The sequence below is a fragment of the Rhinatrema bivittatum genome, chromosome 2 (genome assembly GCF_901001135.1).
Source record: "Rhinatrema bivittatum chromosome 2, aRhiBiv1.1, whole genome shotgun sequence".
NCBI classification, from domain to species: domain Eukaryota; kingdom Metazoa; phylum Chordata; class Amphibia; order Gymnophiona; family Rhinatrematidae; genus Rhinatrema; species Rhinatrema bivittatum.
Genome location: NC_042616.1, coordinates 168,232,206 through 168,254,903, shown reverse-complemented (window position 1 = coordinate 168,254,903; position 22,698 = coordinate 168,232,206). Strand labels below are relative to the sequence as shown.

At 44.6% G+C, this 22,698-nt stretch overlaps 1 protein-coding gene across 5 annotated transcripts in view; it reads right to left on the bottom strand.

Moving 5' to 3' along the window:
• Positions 1-22,698, bottom strand: part of AKAP9 (A-kinase anchoring protein 9) — a 687,299-nt gene that overhangs the window by 341,257 nt on the left and 323,344 nt on the right. For all 5 annotated transcript variants that reach the window (XM_029588843.1, XM_029588844.1, XM_029588845.1 and 2 more), the window contains one exon: positions 7,417-7,579. In XM_029588843.1, the coding sequence (XP_029444703.1) occupies positions 7,417-7,579 (163 nt within the window). The remainder of the gene's footprint in view (positions 1-7,416; positions 7,580-22,698) is intronic.

Sequence of the window (22,698 nt, the reverse complement as noted above, 5' to 3'; positions counted from 1 at the left end):
ATAGATATTGCCCTGCTGAGCTGCTTGAATCAAATCACCCTGTTGAGTTGTTTGAATCAATTCTCTTTCAATGTTCACCAATGCTAAAATGTAACTGTATTAACTGTTTGATGTGCCTCTGTTCCATGTAAAAATAGTAAGACACGTTCGTCCTACTATTTCTCCATGCTAACAAGTAAACCGATGTAATATACCCTAATGAATGTCGGTATATAAAATCAAATAAATAAATAAATAAATAAATCCTCCATTTTATTTGCCATTCCCTTCCTAATAATCCCTAACATTCTGTTTGCTTTTTTGATCACCACAGCACACTGAGATTTCAATGTATTATCCACTATGACGCCTAGATCTCTTTCCTGGGTGGTAATTCCTAAAATAGAACCTAACTGTGTAACTGCAGTAAGGGTTATTTTTCCCTATATGCATCACTTTGCACTTGTCCACATTAAATTTCATCTGCCATTTGGAAGCCCAATTTTCCAGTCTCACAAGGTCCTCCTGCAATTCATCACAATCTGCTTGAGATTTAACTACTCTACATAATTTTGTGTCATCCGCAAATCTGATCACCTCGCTTGCCATACCCCTTTCCAGATCATTTATAAATATATGAAAAAGCACCAGTCCAAGTACAGATCCCTGAAGCACTCCACTGTTTAGCTTTTTCCACTGTGAAAACTGACCATTTAATCCTACTCTCTGCTTCCTGTCTTTTAACCAGCTTGCAATTCACAAAAGGACACCTCCTCCTATCTCACGACTTTTTAGTTTTCTTGAAAGCCTCTCATGCCGGACTTTGTTGAATGCCTTCTGAAAATCCAAATACACCACGTCTACCGTTTCACCTCTGTCCACGTTTATTTACCCCTTCAAAAAAATGTAGATTTGTGAGGCAAGACTTCCCTTGGGTAAATCTATGTTGGCTATATCCCTTTAAACCATGTCTATCTAAATGTTTTCTGATTTTATTCTTTATAACAGTTTCCACTATTTTTTCCAGCACTGAAGTCAGCCTCACAGGTCTATAGTTTCCCGGATCACTCTTGGATCCCTTTTTAAATATAGTGTTACACTGGCCATCTTCCAATTTTCAGGTACATCGGATGATTTTAATGATAGGTTACAAATTAATTGAAATAGATCTGAAATTTCATTTTTTAGTTCTTTCAGAACCCTGAGGTGTATACCTTCCGGTCCAAGTGGATTTACTACTCTTCAGTTTGTCAATCTGGCCTACCACATCTTCCAGGTTCACCGTGATTTGGTTCAGTTGATTGGAATCATTACTCTTGAAAACCTTCTCTAGAATGGGAATCTCTAACATCCTCTTCAGTGAACACTGAAGCAAATAAATCATGTAATCTTTCCATGATGGCCTTATCTTCTCTAAGTGCCCCTTTAACCCCTTGATCATCCAATGGTCTTGCAGACTTTCTGCTTCGGATATATTTTTAAAAGTTTTTATTTTGAGTTTTTGCCTCGATGGCCAAATTCTTTACAAATGCTCTCTTAGCCTATCTTATCAATGTCTTACATTTAACTTGCCAATGCTTATGCTTTATCCTATTTTCTTCTGATGGATCCTTCTTCCAATTTTTGAATGAAGATCTTTTGGATAAAATAGCCTCTTTCATTTCACCTTTTAACCATGCCAGTAATCATTTTGCTTTCCTTCCACCTTTCATAATGCTTAATGCATCTGGACTGTGCTTCTAGGATGGTATTTTTTTTTAACAACGTCCATGCCTTTTGAACACTTTTTACCTTTGTAGCTGCACCTTTCAGTTTTTTTCTCATTTTCTCGAAGTTTCTCTTTTGAAAGTTTAGTGTTAGAGCCATGGATTTACATACTGTCCCCCTTCCAGTCATTAATACAAATTTCCTGTGGCACTTGGTTCCACCGTGGCAATTGATATAGGCCACCATCATCGCGTGGTCTGACATCAAGCAAAATGCTTGATTCTGCAGCTTGAGGCTGAACAGCAAGCATACCAGTTGTACTGCCCGGGCCTCCAGGCAATTGATGTTCCAGCGGGACTCATTAGCATTCCAGTGCCCTGGGGCCATTAACTCCAGACAGTGAGCTCCCAACTGTAGAGACACGCATTTGTTGTGAGAACACCAGGGGGCAGAGGTCAAGGGAACTCCATTTCTCAGATGATTCTCCTGCAATCACCACTGGAGGTGGGAGCAGATTTCCATCAGCAAGTGGAGCCGAAGCGCAAAGTCCCGAGACTATTGGTTCCCTCGAGATAGCAGACAGCGCTGAAGAGGACACATATGCACCTTTGCCTATGGCACCACTTCCAGGTAGCTGCCATCAAGATGAGTAACTTTAGGTAAGACCACACCATTGGGCATATGGTGTTCATCAACTGACGCACTTGAGACATCAATCTCTGGATCCAAAATTCCGGTAGAAAACTCTGTCCTGTCCGTGTCGTACCGGACCTCCAGATACTCCAATGACTGGGATGGCTGAATATTGCTCTTGGTCAGGTTCACCACCCAACCGACCTCCTGCAATAAGGAGATTACCCTGTGTGTCATCAGGCAGCTCTCTTCCTGAGACTTGGCTCGAATCTGCCAGTCGTCCAAATGCGGGTGCATCAGGATTCCTTCTTTTCGCAAGGCCGCTGCTACCACCACCATAATCTTGGAAAATGTTCTGGGAGCAGTGGCAAGACCAAAAGGCAGTCCTCAAAACTGATAATGGCACCCCTGCACCACAAAGTGTAGAAAGCATTGTTGTTCCAATCGGAGGGAAATATGAAAGCAAGCCTCTAACAGATCCAAGGAGGTCAGAAATTCCGCCGAATGCACTGCCGTTATTACAGAGTGTAAGGTTTCCATTTGAAAATGAGTCACCTTCAAGTGATGGTTGATCCTCTTTAGATCCAAGATGGGCCGAAAGGAGCCCTCCCTTCTTGGACACAACAAAATAATTTGAAAATCACCCCATACTTTGAGACGTGAGCACCAGACCCACAACCCTCAATCTAAGGAGTCTTTGAAGCGTGAACTCCACTGCCTGCTTCTTCTCTGGGGAGTGGCAAGGGGGCACCATGAACACGTCCCGAGGAATACTGCAAAATTCCAGTGCAAATCCCTTCGCTTATCACCTCCAGGACCCACTGGTCAGATGTGATCTCGACCCACCTCCAGAAGGTGAGTTGGTAAACCTTCATTGGGAAGCTTGGGAAGGTCCACCACCCGAGCTTGCTCCTCCCTTGGGCTACCGGGGACGAAAAGTCTGAGACCTACTGAAAGGCTGAGTTCGCTGAAAGGTCATCCCTTTGTAGGGACGAAAATGCCTGGAACCCCGGAATCGGGCCCTCATACCAAAGGGGCGCTGTAACTGTTTCATATTCTCAAACAACTGAGGCATCAGAGACTCACCCCACTTACTGGCCAGTTTCTGCAACTCACTCCCAAACAAGAGTGAGCCTTTAAAGGGCATCTTGGTAAGACTAGCTTTGGAAACTATGTCAGCTGCCCAATTTTGCAACCAGAGTTGACACCTGGCCACTATAACTGAAGCCACTCCTCTGGCTTAGGTCTGGGCCAAATCACAGCCTGCGTCTGCTAAAAAGGCGGCAGCAGGCTCCATAACCGCTCTGGAATTCCCTCCAGACTCATCAACCTTCTTAGAGAGAAGCAGACAAGATCTCGCCACTAGGGCACAAGAGGAGACAACCTGTAAATTCATCGCCTCAAAGGCTCGCTTAAGAATAGCCTCAATCTTTCTATCATGTACATCCTTCAAGGCTGCTCCTCCCTCCACGGGGATAGTTGTCCGCTTAGACATGGAATGTACTAAAGCATCCACTTTGGGAAAACGCAAACCTCTCACAACCATATCCAGGGGGTACAGGCCTTCCAATGTCCAACCACATTAAAATTTGCCTCTGGGGCATCCCAGAAGCATAGGAAAAGGAGCAGAAAGTTCAGATGCTATGTCAGATCCAAAGAAGAATCCCATTTTGGTTTCCATACGTAAAGCATCCTGCTTTTTCCCAGTGATGGGTGCTATCCAGGAATTGAGATCAATCAATTCCTGGATAGCACCCATCACTGGGAAAAAGCAGGATGCTTTACGTATGGAAACCAAAATGGGATTCTTCTTTGGATCTGACATAGCATCTGAACCAGGAACACACAGCTGATTCAAGGTCTGGAAAATCAGGGCCAGCAGTTCAACTCTATAACAGCCCGCAACATAGTTTGATACGGTTCCAGCCCTGGAGGGAATCAGGATGAACGTCATCATCAGTGTCATCCGGATTCCTGTCGGGAACACCCGCAGGGAGCCGAGGCGAGCCCCAGCCCTTAAGCATAGGAGTGGAAGAGGGATGAGCCACCAGCTGAGAGTCCGAAAGGACAGAAATGGGGGAAGCGGAGGACTGCACCTTAAGAAAGGCATATAAGCCTTGAAAAAATTCCACCTAAGAAAAAGCAGCCAGGTCCAGACAAAGCCCAGAAGGAACTGGAACTGGTCCCATAGAACTTCCCTCGCCAGTGGAGAAACCAGTCAAGGGAGAACCAAGATCTGGCGTCCCCCAGTTAAGGCCGTGGCCAACCCATCATCAGAATGGGAAGAGCCAGGCTTAGGAAAAGCCGAGGAAGGCAACTCCTCCTGAGCGACTGAGCAGCGCTGACACAGGTTATAAGTCAGTTCAGGCATTGAAGCCCTAATATGACAGGCAATGCAAGTAGGAAGGTGCTTAGGCCTCTTGCTTAACGGCGCCATATTTGTGGTAAACGTGCATCAGAACGGCTCGCGCTCAAAAATGAAATGCACCCTTATGCCAAGTTAAGCGCGTAAAAACATTTGTGTGTGTAAAAAGCATACTCAAAAATCGAGCGCACGAGTGTGCAGAGCTGACAAACGGCACACACCAACAACCTATAGAGGAGCAGCAGAACATGCACAAGAGCGCACGAAAATGGCTGCTGCGACCACGCGGCTTGCAAGAAAAAAAGTCTAAGTGCTGGGCATAGCCCACCAGGGGCGCACAACCTGTCAGGCTGCCCAGTTCCCCAACCTCAACGGAAGCAGGAACAAACATCAGCATGGTGCATTGAGAACGGAGGAAGTCCTGAAACCCCTGTGTCTCTGATTTAGGTAAAACTTTCTCTCTCTCTTTTTTTTTTTTTTTAAGCCTTACCTGAGCTCATTGCTTACCGGCTGAGAACAGAGATGGTCTCCAGCTCCTGGGGGGGCATCTGCCATCACCTCAGTATTCTGCCTCCTGCACCCACTGCCGCCTTTCAGTTGAACTAGCAGTAAGTCCATGTCGGGAAACCTAGCTACCGGACCAAGGCACACCTCAGAGGGACCATGGAAATTGCCTCAGGAATTCTCAACTGGGAGAGGCATCTTTAGATATCACCACAGGAGAGAGGGGCTTTCTTTTTCCTGAATTTAGAATTTCAAATTTCTGTTTTCAAAAAGCTCAAAGCAATCCCCATAGGGAGAGACATATCCACCATCTGCTGGAGATGGAGAATTCTGGCAGGCTGGGGTTAATGCAGGGTTATATATATATACTGTGACTTCAGCTTGTTCTGTCTCCATCTGCTGGCAGGGCTGCATAAACCCACTGATCCTGAGTCCATCTGTCTACACGCTAGGAAACATGAATGTAAGATCTCTGTATCCCTTCCAGTTTAAAGCAGAAGCATAGGAAAAGGAGCAGAAACAGAGGTGGTGGCCAAGGGGCAAGCAAACCTACATATTATATATTATATGTCCCCACATTATGGTGGAACTGGAAGGGATAACATGGATAGGTGACTGAGGAATGAATATACAGAAGAGATATGAATAAAGATGGAGAGAAGATGTGGTGATGGGAGAACAGAAATGGAGAAGTGACATAAAAGACAAAAAAAAGTAAGTGGCCAGATGTAATAGAAAGAAACACAGAAATAAAGAAAACTGAAAGAGAATCAGAAAAACAAATAAAAGTGGAGAAGTAAAAAAAGTATAAAAAAAAGTACAAACAAAAAATGTTCTCAATTTAGATAGATTACATGAATTTTTAAAGTTTGAAATTATATGCTGTATATTTTTAATTTGTAAAAAATTAAGATGTGCAATAACTGTTAACACTGTCCTACTGTTGCTAGCTCTGAGATTCATCACTTACTGTTTACAAGCAAAATTTAAGAAATGCAATTTTTAAATCTTTTTTAGTGGGTAGAGAAGAGAAAGTTTGTTCCTGTAACTGTTCCTAGACTAGTCAGCAATCTGAAGAAAAGACTGTACTGCACGTCGTGAAATGGCTCTGCTGGAAGTAAGGGTAAAGGAGCACCAGTCACAGAAAGATGGATGATCTGGACATGAGAGTATGTAGGATGGCAGTGCACATGCCTGGGCAGGGGAGGCTGTTACCGGGTGGTTTTTTAAGCTTCATATGGGAGGCTGGTCAGCTAGGAAAGCTATTTATGTTTAAGAGAACATAAAAAAAATAAAACATTGAACAGCAAGATAAAGAAAAGTAAGTGGAAACAAATTCACTTAAAACAAGGATATATATATATATATATATACATATATATATATATATACAGACAGAGAGAGAGAGAAAACACTGTAAAAGGAACAGAGACTAAGGAAAAAAGATTTTCGCTGCAGTAGAATAGCAAACAAGTCTAAAATATATCAAAGGTCGGTAAAACTATTTTTATAATTACTGCTAAAATTTGTACCTTCAGTATACAATAAGCTATGTGCTTTGTAGCTAGTATGCATTTCATAGTTTTGTTTTGGCTTACTACCATAGATACCATGGGCCTGCATTTAGTTACAGCTCAGGAGAATTCTACAGTCAATCTACACCTGTGTTAATGAAAATTGGCCAACCTTACCTTACAAGAACATTATATTCTGTACAGTCCCAGCACTTACTCAGAAAGCAGGGGGTAAATAATGCTGCTGGTACAGCTAGTAATCCATAAACAAGAGCGGAAACCAGATAACCTCAAACCTCTCCCCCCACCATCAGATGACGATGCTATGTGAACAAGCAATAAAAAAGCCTTGGTGATTTGCCATTAGTCATGACATAATAACAATATGGCAAGTGTCCAAAATGCACATTAATGCTGCTCTTATGAAAAAATCAGAATCATCATCCGATATACCATTCCATTTTCCCTGTCAAAAAATGTGACTTTTCCTCTAAAGCATTGCCATGGTAATTTGCCCATTTACAGTTTTTTAATCTACAGATAGTTTTCTTAAATATTAAAGACCAGCTTAATATACAGTCAGTAAGTTATACCCATTAACTCCTAATGAGCATTAGGTTTAAATGAATTATAGTTTAAAATCTTCCAGTATTATCTGTGATTTTCCATTTCTAGTTTCATGTCCAGTCTATCACTGGAGAATACTATACTTACCCTCTGCTCTGCTCAGTTCAAGTGCCAAATCCTCTCTGGTTCTGGTCTCCTCTATGAGTCTCTCTTGTAGCTCTTCCTGGCATTTGATCAATTCCGAGACCTCTTGCTTCCTTTTGATGGATTCTCGTATGAGCTCTGTCTGTGTAGCTTTAGCATGCTCAAGCTGGAAGAGCAGAAAAGAAAAAAAAAAGACAAAATTATATTACACAATACAAGAAAATGAGCCATATTCTATTAAAAAAAACCATGCATCTATAAAATGCTCACATTTCTATACTAAGATATATATTTAAACTAGGCAGTCTGGCTCATCTGTTTAATTTCCTTAATACTGGTATATACATTTTTCAGTCATGCATGCTGAATAAAAATGCCAATCAATTTACATTTATGAAAGCTGCCTGAAGGGTAAAATTATGATTCAAATATAGATAAAAGTCAGAGAAATTCCAAGTTACAGATAACTAGGCAACCAAAGCAATACAATTTTACACAATCATTAGATCACAAATGTTTTTCTGTGACATTATCTAACAGTGATAAACAAATACAAAAAGGTATATTTTACCTTCCGAAAATATAATACAGTAGAATCCTTGAAAGGAGAGTCAGCAAGAATGAAGGTACACAGGGAAGGGCCACATGAGTATAACTACACCAGGGACAAGATACAAAGCAGACAGAAACACAGGCATAAGGAAAAGAAAGGTAAAGGGGTTTAAGGAAATGTTTAGGTAGGGTCATCATGGGGAAGAGGCAAACAAGGGTTTTGGAATCCTCTCATATTTCTAAATTCTAAAGTCCTGGATTTAACTGTGTCAAGATTATAGAAATAGATTCATATACTGTGCTTAAGAGTTTTGAATCAATGAAATAACAGATAAAGAAAGCGATGAAATAATTTGAGTAGATGCAAGATTCTACTTAACAAAAAAATCAGCAATGCATTCATATTATGAAAGGTAATTTATTTTATCATCATCCTTAAATATACTTGTAACCCCTTGGATGGGATACATAATATGTTGAGACAATCTGGTACCCATACAGGCCAAGTGCCAGTCACTCAGGATAGGGTTAAAAAAGAAAAGGGTCAAACATATGAGGTAATGGGCCCAATAAGAGGAAAAGGGGCTACGTTTTCTTTTCCTGGGCTGGAACGGACTCCTACTCCTTGAGTCTCCCTTCTGTGAACCTGGTTCCTCACTATCTCTATGGTGGACACAGGTAGTCCTACCCACCCTAAATAATGTACACACCAAGTTATGCTCCAAAATATTTAAACTTTTATTTTTGGGCTAACCAGCAAAACTATTTGCAAGATTGCTGAGATAGTTATTCATAGCATTTCATAGCCTTTGTACCATTCTAGTGCTCTAAACATCTCAAGAGAATCACTTCAACCTCTTCAGAAATACCACATTACTTCTCACCTCTCTTACTGTGGAAATAAGGCATTCACATGTCCTGATTAATTTACCCATCAGCACCCCATCATAAGTTGAGGTAACCCACATTTTCCCAATCTCCAACACCTGCTTCCATCTGCATCAAGAACTTGCATATTCGCCACAAAGCATCCCCTGTTTCTTGGGCCTCAGTACCTCTGTCCTTTAGCAATGTTCTAGGACTTTCCCGGAGCCACCGGGAACACAGTCTTCAAAGTCAACAACCATGAGGAAAGGCTATGCAGAGTTAGGAATGTAGAGCCTGCAAAAAAATCCAGCACCAAATTAAGACTCCACAATGGAACCTCAAGGAAGGCCTAAGGTGCTTCACTCCCTTCAAAATATGGGCCAGACCAGGATTAGATGACAAGGAAACATGTAAAAGCCACAACTTGCACCTTCAAGGAGTTAAGGGCCAAGCATTTATTCAATCCATCCTGCAAAAAATCCAGAATGAGAGAGATCTAATTTATCTAGTTTTTGCTTTGTTACTGCGTTCTATTGTTCTCTGTTCCTTGTAAAGGCAATGCCTATATATACATTGGTTTTAAGTTACATGTAAACCGACACGATGTGCAAACGATTGTCTGTATATAAAACTGTTTAAATAAATAAATAAATAAATAAATAAATAAATAAATAAATCTTAACTGAACAAGGAAGAACACCCTGCTCCTCACACCAGGCATCAAAAACTCTCCAAACCCACACATAAGCCAAGAGAATGGAGAACTTGCAAGCGTGGAATAAAGTGACAATCACCGCAGAGGAATAACCACGCTTTAACAGGTAAGCTCTCTCAAAGGCCAAACCATGAAGAACTGGTGCGGTGGAAGACGAAGGGGGACCTTCACCAGGAGTTATTACAAATCTGTATACCACAGATGCCTTGGCCAGTCTGGCACCAGCAGGAGTACTAGCCCCCTGTGGCCTTCAATTTTGCGAATTATCCTGCCCAGCAAGGGCCACAGAGGAAAGGCATAAAGCAATCTTTCTTCCAGCCAGACCTGTACGAGAGCATATATTCCAAGGGATCTCTCCTGCGAATGTAGAAGCGAGGAACCTTTGCATTTCGAGAAGTCGCCAGCAGGTCTAGGAACGGAAGGTCCCAGCGATCCACAATCAGCTGAAACACTGCGGCTGACAACACCCACTCTCCTGGGTCCAAACTCTCCCTGCTGAGAAGTCCGCTCTTATGTTGTCTTTTCCAGCAATGTGAGAGGACGAGATCATTCCCTATTCCATTAGCTGGTCTATTTCCTGCAACATTTGCTAGCTCTTGGTTCCTCCCTGGCAATTGATATAGGCCACCGTCGTCACGCTGTCAGACATCACGGGAACTGCTTGATTCTGCAGCCTGTGGCTGAACTGTAAGCATGGCAGCCGTACCGCCCGGCCTCCAGGCGACTGATGTTCCAGCAGGACTCTTTGGCATTCCAGCGCCCCTGGGCCCTTAACTCCAGACAGTGAGACCCCCCAACCATGGAGACTCGATCTGTCGTGCGTACCAACCAGGCTGGAGAGGACAAGGGAACTCCCTTTCTCAGATTATCCTCCTGCAACCACCACTGGAAGCGGGAGCATATTTCCATCGGCAAGTGGAGCCAATCCACATAATCCTGAGACTGCGGGTTCCAACGAGATAGGAGAGAGTTCTGAATAGGATGCATATGCACTCTTGCCCATGGCACCACTTCCAGGGTAGCTGCCATCAACCGAATTCCTGTAGGTAGGACCACACCGTCATGCATAAGGTGTTCATCAACTGACACACTTGAGACATCAAGTTCTGAATACGAACTTCTGGAAGGAAAACTCTTTCCAGTGTTGATCATTTTCACCACGCAACTGAGCTCCTGTAATAAGGAGATCACCTTTTGTGTCATCAGGTGGCTCTCTTCCTGAGACTTGGCTCGAATGAGCCAGTCATCCAAATACAAGTGCACAAGGATTCCTTCATTTTGGTCTTTTTCTGCCATCATTACTATGTTACTATGTTTTCGCAAGGCCGCTGCAACCACCACAATAATCTTGGAAAATGTTCTGGGAGCAGTGGCGAGACCAAAAGACAGCCCTCGATACTGATAATGTCGCCCCAACACCACAAAGAGTAGAAAGCATTGGTTTTCCAATCGAATGGGAATATGAAGGTAAGCCTCTCACAGATCCAAGGAGGTCAGAAATTCCCCTGACTCCAAAGCCATTTTTACAGAGCGTAAGGTTTCCATTCGAAAATAAGTCACATTCAAGTAACAATTGAACATCTTGAGATCCAAGATGGGCCGAAAGGAGCCCTCCTTCTTGGGCACAACAAAATTAACGAAATATCGCCCCATAATTTTCTTGAGACGTGGGCACCAGAACCACAGCCCTCAGTCTGAGGAGCTCCACTGCCTGCTTCTTTTGCAGGGAGTGGCAAGGGGACACCATGAACATGTCCCGAGAAATACTGAGAAATTCCAGAGCATACCTTTACGTATCAACTCCAGGACCCACAGGTCTGACGTGATCATGACCCAAATCCAATAAAAGAGGGAGAGAGACGTCCCCTTATTTCCTGTTCCGGAAGGTGGGTCAGCAAACCTTCATTGGGAAGCTTGGGAAGGTCCACCACCCGAGCCCGCTCCTCTCTTGGACTGCCGGGGATGAATGGACTGAGACCTACCGAAAGGCCAATTCCGCTGAAAGGTCATCCCTTTGTAGGATCAAAAATGCCTGGAAACCCGGAAACGACCCCTAATACCAAATAACATAAGAATATAAGAACATAAGAAATTGCCATGCTGGGTCAGACCAAGGGTCCATCAAGCCCAGCATCCTGTTTCCAACAGAGGCCAAAACCAGGCCACAAGAACCTGGCAATTACCCAAACACTAAGAAGATCCCATGCTACTGATGCAATTAATAGCAGTGGCTATTCCCTAAGTAAAATTGATTAATAGCCATTAATGGACTTCTCCTCCAAGAACTTATCAAACCTTTTTGGAACCCAGCTACACTAACTGCACTAACCACATCTTCTGGCAACAAATTCCAGAGCTTTATTGTGCGTTGAGTGAAAAATAATTTTCTCCGATTAGTCTTAAACATGCTACTTGCTAATTTCATGGAATGCCCCCTAGTCCTTCTATTATTCGAAAATGAAAATAACCGAGTCACATCTACTCGTTCAAGACCTCTCATGATCTTAAAGACCTCTATCATATCCCCCCTCAGCCGGCTCTTCTCCAAGCTGAACAGCCCTAACCTCTTCAGTCTTTCCTCATAGGGAAGCTGTTCCATCCCCTTTATCATTTTGGTTGCCCTTCTTTGTACCTTCTCCATCGCAACTATATCTTTTTTGAGATGCGGCGACCAGAATTGTACACAGTATTCAAGATGTGGTCTCACCATGGAGCGATATAGAAGCATTATGACATTTTCCGTTCTATTAACCATTCCCTTCTTAATAATTCCTAACATTCTATTTGCTTTTTTGACTGCTGCAGCACACTGAGCTGACGATTTTAAAGTATTATCCACTATGATGCCTAGACCTTTTTCTTGGGTGGTAGCTCCTAATATGCATACCATCCGGTCCAGGTGATTTGCTACTCTTTAGTTTGTTAATCTGGCCTACTACATCGTCCAGGTTCACAGTAATTTCGTTCAGTTCGTCTGACTCATCACCCCTGAAAACCATCTCCGGAACTGGTATTTCCCCAACATCCTCATTAGTAAACACGGAGGCAAAGAATTCATTAAGGGGTAGATTTTTCAAACCGCGCGATTTGGCGTACTTTTGCTGGCGCATCAGGCGCGAAGAAAAGTACGCTGGATTTTAGTAGATACGCGCGTAGCCGCTAAAATCCTGGATCGGCGCGCGCAAGGCTATCGATTCTGTATAGCCGGCGCGCGCCGAGCCGCGCAGCCTACCCCCGTTCCCTCCGAGGCCGCTCTGAAATCGGAGCGGCCTCGGAGGGAACTTTCTTTTGCTCTCCCCTCACCTTCCCCTCCCCCTACCTAACCCACCCGCCCGGCCCTGTCTAAACCCCCCCTTACCTTTGTCGGGGGATTTACGCCTCCCGGAGGGAGACGTAAATCCCCGCGCGCCAGCGGGCCGCTTGCGCGCCGGGATGCGACCTGGGGGCGGGTACGGAGGGCGCAGCCACGCCCCCGGAACGCCCCGGGCCCTAACCATGCTCCCAAAACGCTACCGACACGCCCCCAGAACACCACCGACACGCCCCCAAAACGCCGCGCCGACCGGGCCCGCCCCCGACACGCCCCCCTCAGAAAACCCCGGGACTTATGCGAGTCCCGGGGCTCTGCGCGCGCCGGTAGGCCTATGTAAAATAGGTGCACCGGCCCGCAGGGCCCTGCTCGCCTAAATCCGCCCGGATTTAGGCAGATTTAGGCGAGCAGGGCTCTTAAAATCCGCCCCTTAGTCTTTCTGCAATGGCCTTATCTTCCCTAAGAGCCCCTTTAACCCCTCTGTCATCTAATGGTCCAGCCGACTCCCTCACAGGTTTCTTGCTTTGGATATTTTTAAAAAGTTTTTATTATGAGTTTTTGCCTCTATGGCCAACTTCATTTCAAATTCTCTCTTTGCCTGTCTTATCAATGTTTTACACTTACCTTGACAATGCTTATGTTTTATCCTATTTTCTTCAGATGGATCCTTCTTCCAATTTTTGAAGGATGTTGTTTTGGCTAAAATAGCCTCTTTCACCTCACCTTTTAACCATGACGGTAATTGTTTTGCCTTCCTTCCACCTTTCTTAATGCACGGAAAACATATGGACTGCGCCTCCAGGATTGTATTTTTAAACAATGTCCAAGCCTGTTGAACACTTAACCTTTGCAGCTGCACCTTTCAGTTTTTTCTAACTATTTTCCTCATTTTATCAAAGTTTCCCTTTTTAAAATTTTGTGTTAGAGCTGCAGATTTACTTATTGTCCCCCTTCCAGTTATTAGTTTAAATTTGATCATGTAACTTGTTTCTTATCCTCTGGCATCCAAGGCACCGGAGACTCTCCCCACTTACTGGCCAGCTTCTCCAACTTGCTCCCAAACAAGTGTGAGCCTTTAAAGGTCATCTTGGTAAGACTGGCTTTGGAAGCTGAGTCAGCTGACCAATTTTACAACCAGAGTTTACAGCTGGCCGCTATAACCAAAGCTACTCTTCTGGCCGAGGTCTGGACCAAATCACAGCCTGTGTCTGTGAAAAGGCGGCAGCAGGCTCCATAACTGCACTGGAATTCCCTTCAGACTCATCAACCTCCTGAGAGAGAAGCAGACAAGATCTTGCCACTAGGGCAAGATCATCGCCATTGCCTCAAAGGAAAACGCAAACGCTCTTTCACAGCCAGATCCTTCCAATGTCCAACCCCCTTTAAAATTTGCCTCTGGAGCATTCCATTCCAGATCAATCAATTTCCGGATGCCATCCATCACTGGGAAAAAACAAGATGCTTTACGTAAGGAAACCAAAATGGGATTCTTCCTTGGCTCTGACATAGCATCTGAACCAGGAACACCTAGCTGTTTCAAGGTCTGGGAAATCAGGGTGGCAGTTCATCCCTATGAAAGAATCGCAATATGTTTCATATCGGTTCCAACCCTGGAGCAATTTCCCCATATTCTAGGAAATCCAGATCAACCTCAATATCAGTGCCATCCAGATTCCTGGCGGGAATGCTCGCACGGACCTAGGGTGAGTCCCAGTGCTTAAGCACAGGACTGGAAGAGGGAAGAGCCACTGGCTGAGGGTCCGATTGGACAGAAATGGGGGAAGCAGAGGACTGCACCTGAAGAAAGGCTTGTAAACCTTGAAAAGGTTCCACCCAAGAAAAAGCGGCCAGGTCCAAACCAAACCCAGAAGGAACTAGAGCAGGTCCCACAGAACTTCTCTCACCAGTGGAGGAGCCAATCAAGGAAGAACAAAGATCTGGCATACCCCCAGTCAAGGCTGTGACCAACCCATCATCAGAATGGAAAAACCAGGCTTAGCAAAATCCGAGGGAGACAACTCTCCCTGAGCGTCTGAGCATCCAGCAGGTACACGTCATGCTGAGAAGCCCTAATATGACAGGCAACACAAATAGGAAGATGCTTAGGCTTCTTGCTTACTGGCGCCATTGTTGCGGTAAATGTGCATCAGAATGGCTCGCGCTCAAAAATGAAATGTGCCCAAAAAAATAAGCGCCTAGAAGAAGGTGCAGCAAGGCGCAGACACAAATGTGCACCAAGTTAAGCGCATAAAGTTTGTGCGCGTAAAATGTTTGCCCAAAAAATGACTGTACAATGCGTGCGCAGAGCTAACACACTATGTGCACCGATGGCCTATAGAGAGCAGCAGAACACAAACAAGAGTGTGCGAAAACGGCTGCCGCAGCCTACCACACAATATGCAAAAAAAAAAATCCTAAGTGCGGGGCCTAGCCCACTGGGGGCCACTCAACCCGCCAGACTGCCCAGTTACCCAACCCCAATGGGAGCGGGAACAAACGTCTGCATGGCACGCTGAGAACAGAGAACGGAGGAAGTCCTGAAACCCCTCTATCTGTCTCTGATTCAGGTAAAACTTTCTCTTTTTTTTTTTTTAAACCTTACCTGAGCTCATCTGAGTACAGAGACGGTCTCTGGCTGCGGAGGGGGTGGGCGGCATCTGCTGTCACCTCCACACTTGGCCTCCTGCACCTGCTGCCTTTCAGCTGAACTAGCAGCTAAGTCCACACCAAGAAACCCAGCTACCGGACCAAGGCACACCTCTGTGACCATGGAAATCACCTCAGGAATTCTCAACTGGGGGAGGGACCTTTAGGTATCACTGCAGGAGAGCGGGGCTTTCTTTTCCTGAATTTAGAATTTCAAATTTCTCCTTTCAAAAAGCTCAAAGCAATCCCCATAGGGAGATGAACATCCACCATCTGCTGGAGTCGGAGAATACTGGGGTTCTCTGCAGGGCTATGTATACTGTGATGACAACTTGCTCCGTCTCCATCTGCTGGCATACCCTTTACATATCGCTTAAGCCCATCTGAATATATATGCTAGGAAATGGTGTTTCTGTGGCTTGCCAGCCCTGCCTACATCAGCCAATATCCACAAGCCCTTTAAGAAGGCCTCACTGCCAGCACTGTGCATTTTAGTTTGTTGATCTGCACTGTGTGGTATTCCTGAGGTCTGTTAGCCATATCCCTGTGACAACGATGTCATTAACCAGCGCCCACTAGCTCTTGAAGAGGGCTTCACTGCCGGTCAAGAAAGACTATTCTGAACATTGTGCACTCTAGTTTGTTTATTTACACTGTACCTGCTTCTGCAATTCCTATTTGGTACTTAGTGGTATTACCAGGGCCTGCCAGCCCCACCCCCCGTGACGACAATGAGGCTTTGAAGAGAACCTTACCATTGGTGCGGCTACGAGCAAACGGTCTACCCTTTTGCGTGCTCCTTCATGCATCGTATGCTTGGTTAATGTGGTTGGTTCTTTTATGTATTTAACACTGTAATGTATGATTCTAGCCCTGTGACATGGGGGAGGGATAAATATGGGAATTTCCTTCTAGGGAATTGTTTAAGGGGATGTAGGGTTAGTCTATACTGCACAATTTGGCATCTCAGGGAGAGGGTGGGACTGTTAAATCCATTATCCCTTTGACTGTCATGTATATTAATGCTTGTTCTGATAATAAATCTGAGGTAATTTTTAGCTTGATTTCAGATCACAAGCCAGACTTGTTCTTTATAACTGAGTCCTGGAACAAATTGAGCAAAAACACTAACCATACAGCTCAATAGACAGAGTGGGAGAATAACTTCGCAGTATCCACCCTGCAGACATGCATAGCCCCTGAGGCAGCTCTTGACAAAGAGAGAAACTCGGCCAGAGTCGGGCAAATTTCAATAAAGGTGTCTTTTACATACACCGATGTCCACCTGTTTTTTACTGTTACACTGTACTATAAACCATACACAGAGAGAGACTTAGAGAGTTAAATATTAACTTCTCTACAAGAATCAAGGAAAAGGGGAGATATGACACAAATATTAGTGATGTGCATTCATTTAAAATGAAACTGCGATAAATAAGGTTAATTCATTTGATTCGAGGGGGCAGCAAACCAAATCGGGCAGCCACCTCCCCCCCTCTCCCCCCGAATGAAACAAATCTAATTTGTTCATTTTTAAAAAATGCATCAGGCCTAGTTCTAAGTTCAAAGGCTTTGGGCCTTGGCCGAGGTGCTGATGTTGTGTTCGGGCATAGGCCGAAGGCCAAAGCAAAGAATAAATAAGAACTTGCCTGATCCATCAGATTTTGTCGAAGGCTGGGGCCTGGACCCAAGCCCGATGCCATGACCCAGCCTGGAGGATGGGTCCCAGACCCGACACCGGGGCTTTGGCCATGAAGCTGGATCCTGACACCTGGGCCTCAACCCAGGGTCAGGCCCAGGCCTAGGAGCTCCCCCGTCTTCTTTGGCTCTTCACTACCAAATGATGGGATCCATTGGTGTTGCACCAGAGAGAATTCACTCCATAATATTCACCCTCGTGGACAGCGTGGTGTACGGCATTGCCGTGCATCAAAATGGCATCATCTGCTGGGTTGAATACATCAGAGTTAATTCACTCCGGCGTGACCCCAGCAGACACTGTCATTTGGCAGTGAAGAGCTGAGGAAAGACTATGTCAGATGGGGGAGCTCCCAAGCCTGGGCCTGACCTGGAACCCAGGCATCGGGACCCGGCCTCTATGTCAGGTTGTGGTGTTGGGCCTGGGTCCAGGCCTAGGCCTCCGGGTCATGTTGCGGCATCAGGCCTGGGTCCGGGCTGAGGCCCCAGCATTGGGACCCAGCCTCCGGGTTGAGGCTCTCACATTGGGACCCAGCCTCTGTGCCGGGTCACGGTGTTGGGCCTGGGCTGAGGCTCCAGTGTTGGGACCCGGCCTTTGGGTTGAGACTCCAGCATCAGGACCTCACCTGTGGGTCGAGACTCTCACACTGGGACCTGGCGTTGGGCCTGAGTTGAGTCTCCAGCGTCATGACCCAGCCTCAGGTCGCAATGTCAGGTCTGGGCCGAAGACCCGGCATTGGGATCCAGTCTTCGGGTCAGGTTGCAGCGTTGGGTTTGGGTCAAGGCCCTGGCATTGGGACCCAGTCTCCAGGCTGGATCACAGCATCGGGTCTGCTTCCAGATCCCAGCCTCCGGATCGGGTCATGGCATTGGGCCTAGGTCTGTGCCGAGGCCCCGGTCTCTGGTCTGGGTCCAGGTCCCAGCCTAGGCCAAGGCCTGGTGTCGGGTCCCAGCAGATCCTCACCAGACCCGGCATCGGGACCCAGTCTTCGGGTCAAGTTGCGGCATTGGGCCTGGGTCAAGGCCCTGGCGTTGGGACCCAGTCTCCAGGCCGGATCCCAGCCTCCGGATCGGGTCATGGCATTGGGCCCAGGTCCCAGCCTAGGCCAAGGCCTGGTGTCAGGTCCCAGCAGATCCTCACCAGGTCAAGGAATCTGGGGGGGGGTGTCTTGGTCCTGGTATTTTTGCAGGCAGAAGGCCCCAGAAGGCCTCATTTTTGTTTTTTGGCCATTTGGGGATGGGTGGGGGGGTTATTGTTTGATTTGTTTTTTCTCACGAATGAAAATGAATCAAACAATCCATGAACTGAAATTCGTGGGAAAAAGCCTCCCGAAAACAAACTGAATAATGAAAACAAATTTTTTTTCTGCACATTCCTAACAAATACTGAAATATCTATCAGGATTTAATTAGGTACCAAAAGAAAGCATGTTTAACAGAATTAAAAGCTCAAAAACAAGGGGCCATAACATGAAACTTAAAGGAAAGAGGCTCAAGAGAAATCCAAGAAAATATTCTCTCATAGAGAAAGTGGGGGAAACCTTCAATAGCCTTCTGGCATAAACGATATAAACCAAAATAGTGACAAAATTAAAGCATGATTGGGACAGACATGTAACTCCCACTTTTTTTTTTTTTGGGCACATAAAATGACAAGAGAATCTGCCCCCATAGAGTAAGAGTCAAGCTCTCTAATTTATTTTGTGGGTTCAATACTGTGGGTCAGTCATGCAGATGGTGAAGTAGACCCTGTTAGAAGCAGTGGAGCAAAATATTCTTTCCTGGATGGTATAGAGAAAGCAGTGCCTATCCTCTCCTCCATGAACCTGTCCCCCTTAATTCTCGATTAGAGCTGGCATACATAAAGTTTCATAAACAAAATCACACCATGCATAGACTTATTCAAACTCCTAACTTTATTTTTCTGGATTTTCCAACCAGAAACTACTTTTTACAAGAGGGAAAACAGTCTGTATTGAATTATCTGAGCTCATGGGATACAGTCAGAATAAAACGCATACTATATAAAACTGATATAGTACTAAACTCCTAGTACGCACTTGAACACAATTTGGATCCTTCAATCACAGTTTCTCTCCCTCCCTGTGGGGAACACTGAGCTCAAATCCCTAATTACATCCTGGGTCTCTCCCTCCGGCAATGTGCAGGATCCCCCGGTTTCCTCCACACTCTGGTCCTCCCTTGGGTGCTCCTCCTTGTGGGTCACCCTTTTATCTCCTGCTCCAGGCTTATTTTTCCACAGGGAGAGGAATTGCCTACTCTTCTCTCATCAGCCTTGAGCCTTCTCCCTTGGGAGGAAAAGTCACTGCAGGGTCCACAGGCCCCATCAGCACATGGGTTGGCTACTTTAGGACTTTACATCCTGGAAGTCCCTCTTTTCCGAAGCTCCAACCTAAAAAGGGCAACTCCCTCCAATTTGACATGGGATTTATACATTCCCGGGCTACTTCCTCAACAATCAAGTTCTTCCAGTACTCTTAAGAGGCAACCTCATCCAAACCTCTTAATTTATATTGCCTTAAAAAATCCCAGAAACCACATCCCATGGATCCCATGTCTCAGAAAATGCCATCCAAAGGACACTTAGTAGATACTATAGAAAATGTTTAAATATTTTGAACCTGTAACATTTCAAACAACGACATATCCCTGGAGTCTCCCTCATCCAAAATATCATGTACTACAAAACGAGAACAAGGCACAATCAAAGGCCCCCCTACAGACACTAAAGAACCTTAACTACAGAAGTAAGAATGCAGATTATCACAGGTCAAGTAAAACCTATGGCAGCACAGTAGGTAAATACAAACAGCAACACAGGGTGGGCCAAATGATATCTATCTGATGATAGTACTTATATGTTTGTATGAAACAGCTCTTGCTGTTGAGTGGTATCTCTTGACGACTCAATTATAGAACCACTCTGCACTTAAACGTAAACATTTTGGAAAGTGTATGAAGCAACACTCTGACATCAAGAACACTAGTTCTTACTGAACTGATAAAGAAGGATCTATACTGCCTTTCTTATTACTCTCACTCTAAAATTTCCATAACTTAGAATAAAATAAAGCTTTTGTATATTTATAAAAAGTTTAGTGTAACAAAGCTACAACTGTTCACATATTATATGGCTATGTTATTTATTGCAGTCAGATACACTATTTATATACATACACTAATTTCTGGATCATCACTACCAATATACAGTGATTATACCCTGGAGATTAGCTTTAAATGCCTGCCTGGTGAGAATAATCACTGTGTTAATATGAGACCTTTATGTAGGGCTCCAGGTGATTCTCAAATCAAACTTCTCAGTTTACTAGCTAAAAAGTTAATTCTTCAAACATCCAGTAACTGTTTTAAGAAAATAGAATACAAAGCTTAGGATTTATCTTTATCATAATAGGAAACCATCCCCACCTATCCTCACAATTTCATATTTATTACTTCTTTATTTTAGTATAGGATTTTAGATTTAATTATGCGTCTTTTCCAAATCTGAGTTCAAGGCAAGTTACAATTCAGCCACTGTACTTATTTTCCTGCCCCAAAGGACTTACAATCTAAATTGTAATGCAGGGTGAAGCAACTTGCCCAAGGTAACAAGAAGCATCTATGGGAAAAGTGGTATTTGAATCATGGCTTCCCTGGTTCTCAGCCTACTGCTGCTTTAACCATTACTATATAAACTCATATATGTCAAGAAATGTAAGTCTTAAAATTAATCTTAAAAAACAGGGTCACCTTATCTATGGGCCACTACTAGTTTCCTCCTCTGCCCCCCCCCCCTCCCCCAATAATTATTCTATCATCCTCGGTCTTCCCTCCCTCCCCCATGGCTATCTCCACTTGTTCACTCCTTCCCTGCCTCCCCCTCCCAAAATCTTAACTCACGAGCTGCTAGTAGGATGACAATAAGAGTTCGGGGGCATCCCAGGCCTGCAACTTACTTGCTGCAAGCAGGAAGATGACAGAAGTTGCGGCTGTTCAGATGCATCCTCTCTCTTCCCCTATGGGGTCCCAGGGTTGCACTTTGAACCATGTGGTTCTAAGCACGCCAATCAGGCCCTGCAGGGGAGGAGAGGGGATGTATCTGAACAGCCGCAACTCCTGTCGTCTTCCTGCTTGTAGCGAGTGAGTTACAGTAAAGTCCCAGGTTCAGCCGTGATCATGGGTGTTAGCTCCACCTCTTCTCCCGGCACACAGCTCTTCACCGCAACCCGGGAAACACAGGCTGGCCAGCACTTTCTCTGCAGCCGAAGGGCACTGACCCTCATGGCTGCCTTGAACAGCTAATCACACTCCTCCTGCTCCTCTGTGATGACCACGGCAGCTAGATCAACCTCTTTTGTTATTGCTACAGCTGAAGCCCAGGCGCGGGATGCCCCCAAACTCATATTGTCGTCCTGCTAGCAGCTCGCAAGTTAAGGTATTGGGAGGGAAGGAGTGAATGAGTGGGGATAGCCATGAGGGAGGGAGGGAAGGACTGGGGATAGTTGCCAGAATAATTAAGGGGGGGGGGGGGAGAGGAGGAAACTAGAATTGACTTGTGGATAGCCATGGGGGAGAGAGGAAAGGAGTGAACCACTGGGGATAGCCAGCAGGGAGAGAGAGAGAAGGCGAAAACCACTGGGGATAGTCATAAGCCCTCTAGGTTTCACCCTAGACTTAGCCATGGGTCACAGCAGTTTTCTTACTTTTGTGTCCAAAAAATGCCCTTGACTTATCCACGAGATTGACTTATAAATGAGTATATACGGTGGGCTATTTTTCTACTTCTAAAAGTATTTTTAGAAGATTTATGAAATACTATTTTCTTAGTTTACATTATTAGCAAAAACCCTAATAAATATCTGAAATACCTATGGCCTATAACATCTAAGTTTCTCCATAATTTTAAGTAAGGAAGGAGCCTAAATATTTACAATATTTATGAACTTTTTTTGTAATTTCTCTGTGTTCTGTATCATGTCATATTCTGGATCTGAACTTACATCCTGGGAGCTTGCCTGACTTGTAATTCAATGTTCCAATCAATAGGACAAAACTTTTAAACTCTCACTTCAGAAACAAGAACAAGCAATGTTGGAATATCACAGTATGATGTGGACAGTAATAAATATTTAGTGTTTGCAGCTGTAAATATAGGCTGAAAAATCCAGCTTAATTGGGAAAATACTGTGAAATACCATCGAGTACCTTCCAGCATTTCTACTGTTTCAGTCTTGAAAAATATGACAGATGGCTGCTTAGCATGAAGTAAAAACAAACAATGAATGCACACCCTTGTTTTGATACTGTAGGTTTTGGCAGTTGTCTAACATGGTTCCTTTTTCATGTTTACTAAAGTAAAGTACTATTTGCTGTTCTCTATCTGTTGAACACTGTTCATTTGATCAAGCTCATTAATTATAGTTAAGTTTTATTGCACTAATCAGGATGTTGTTTCCTCAAATTTTCTTCAGAGACA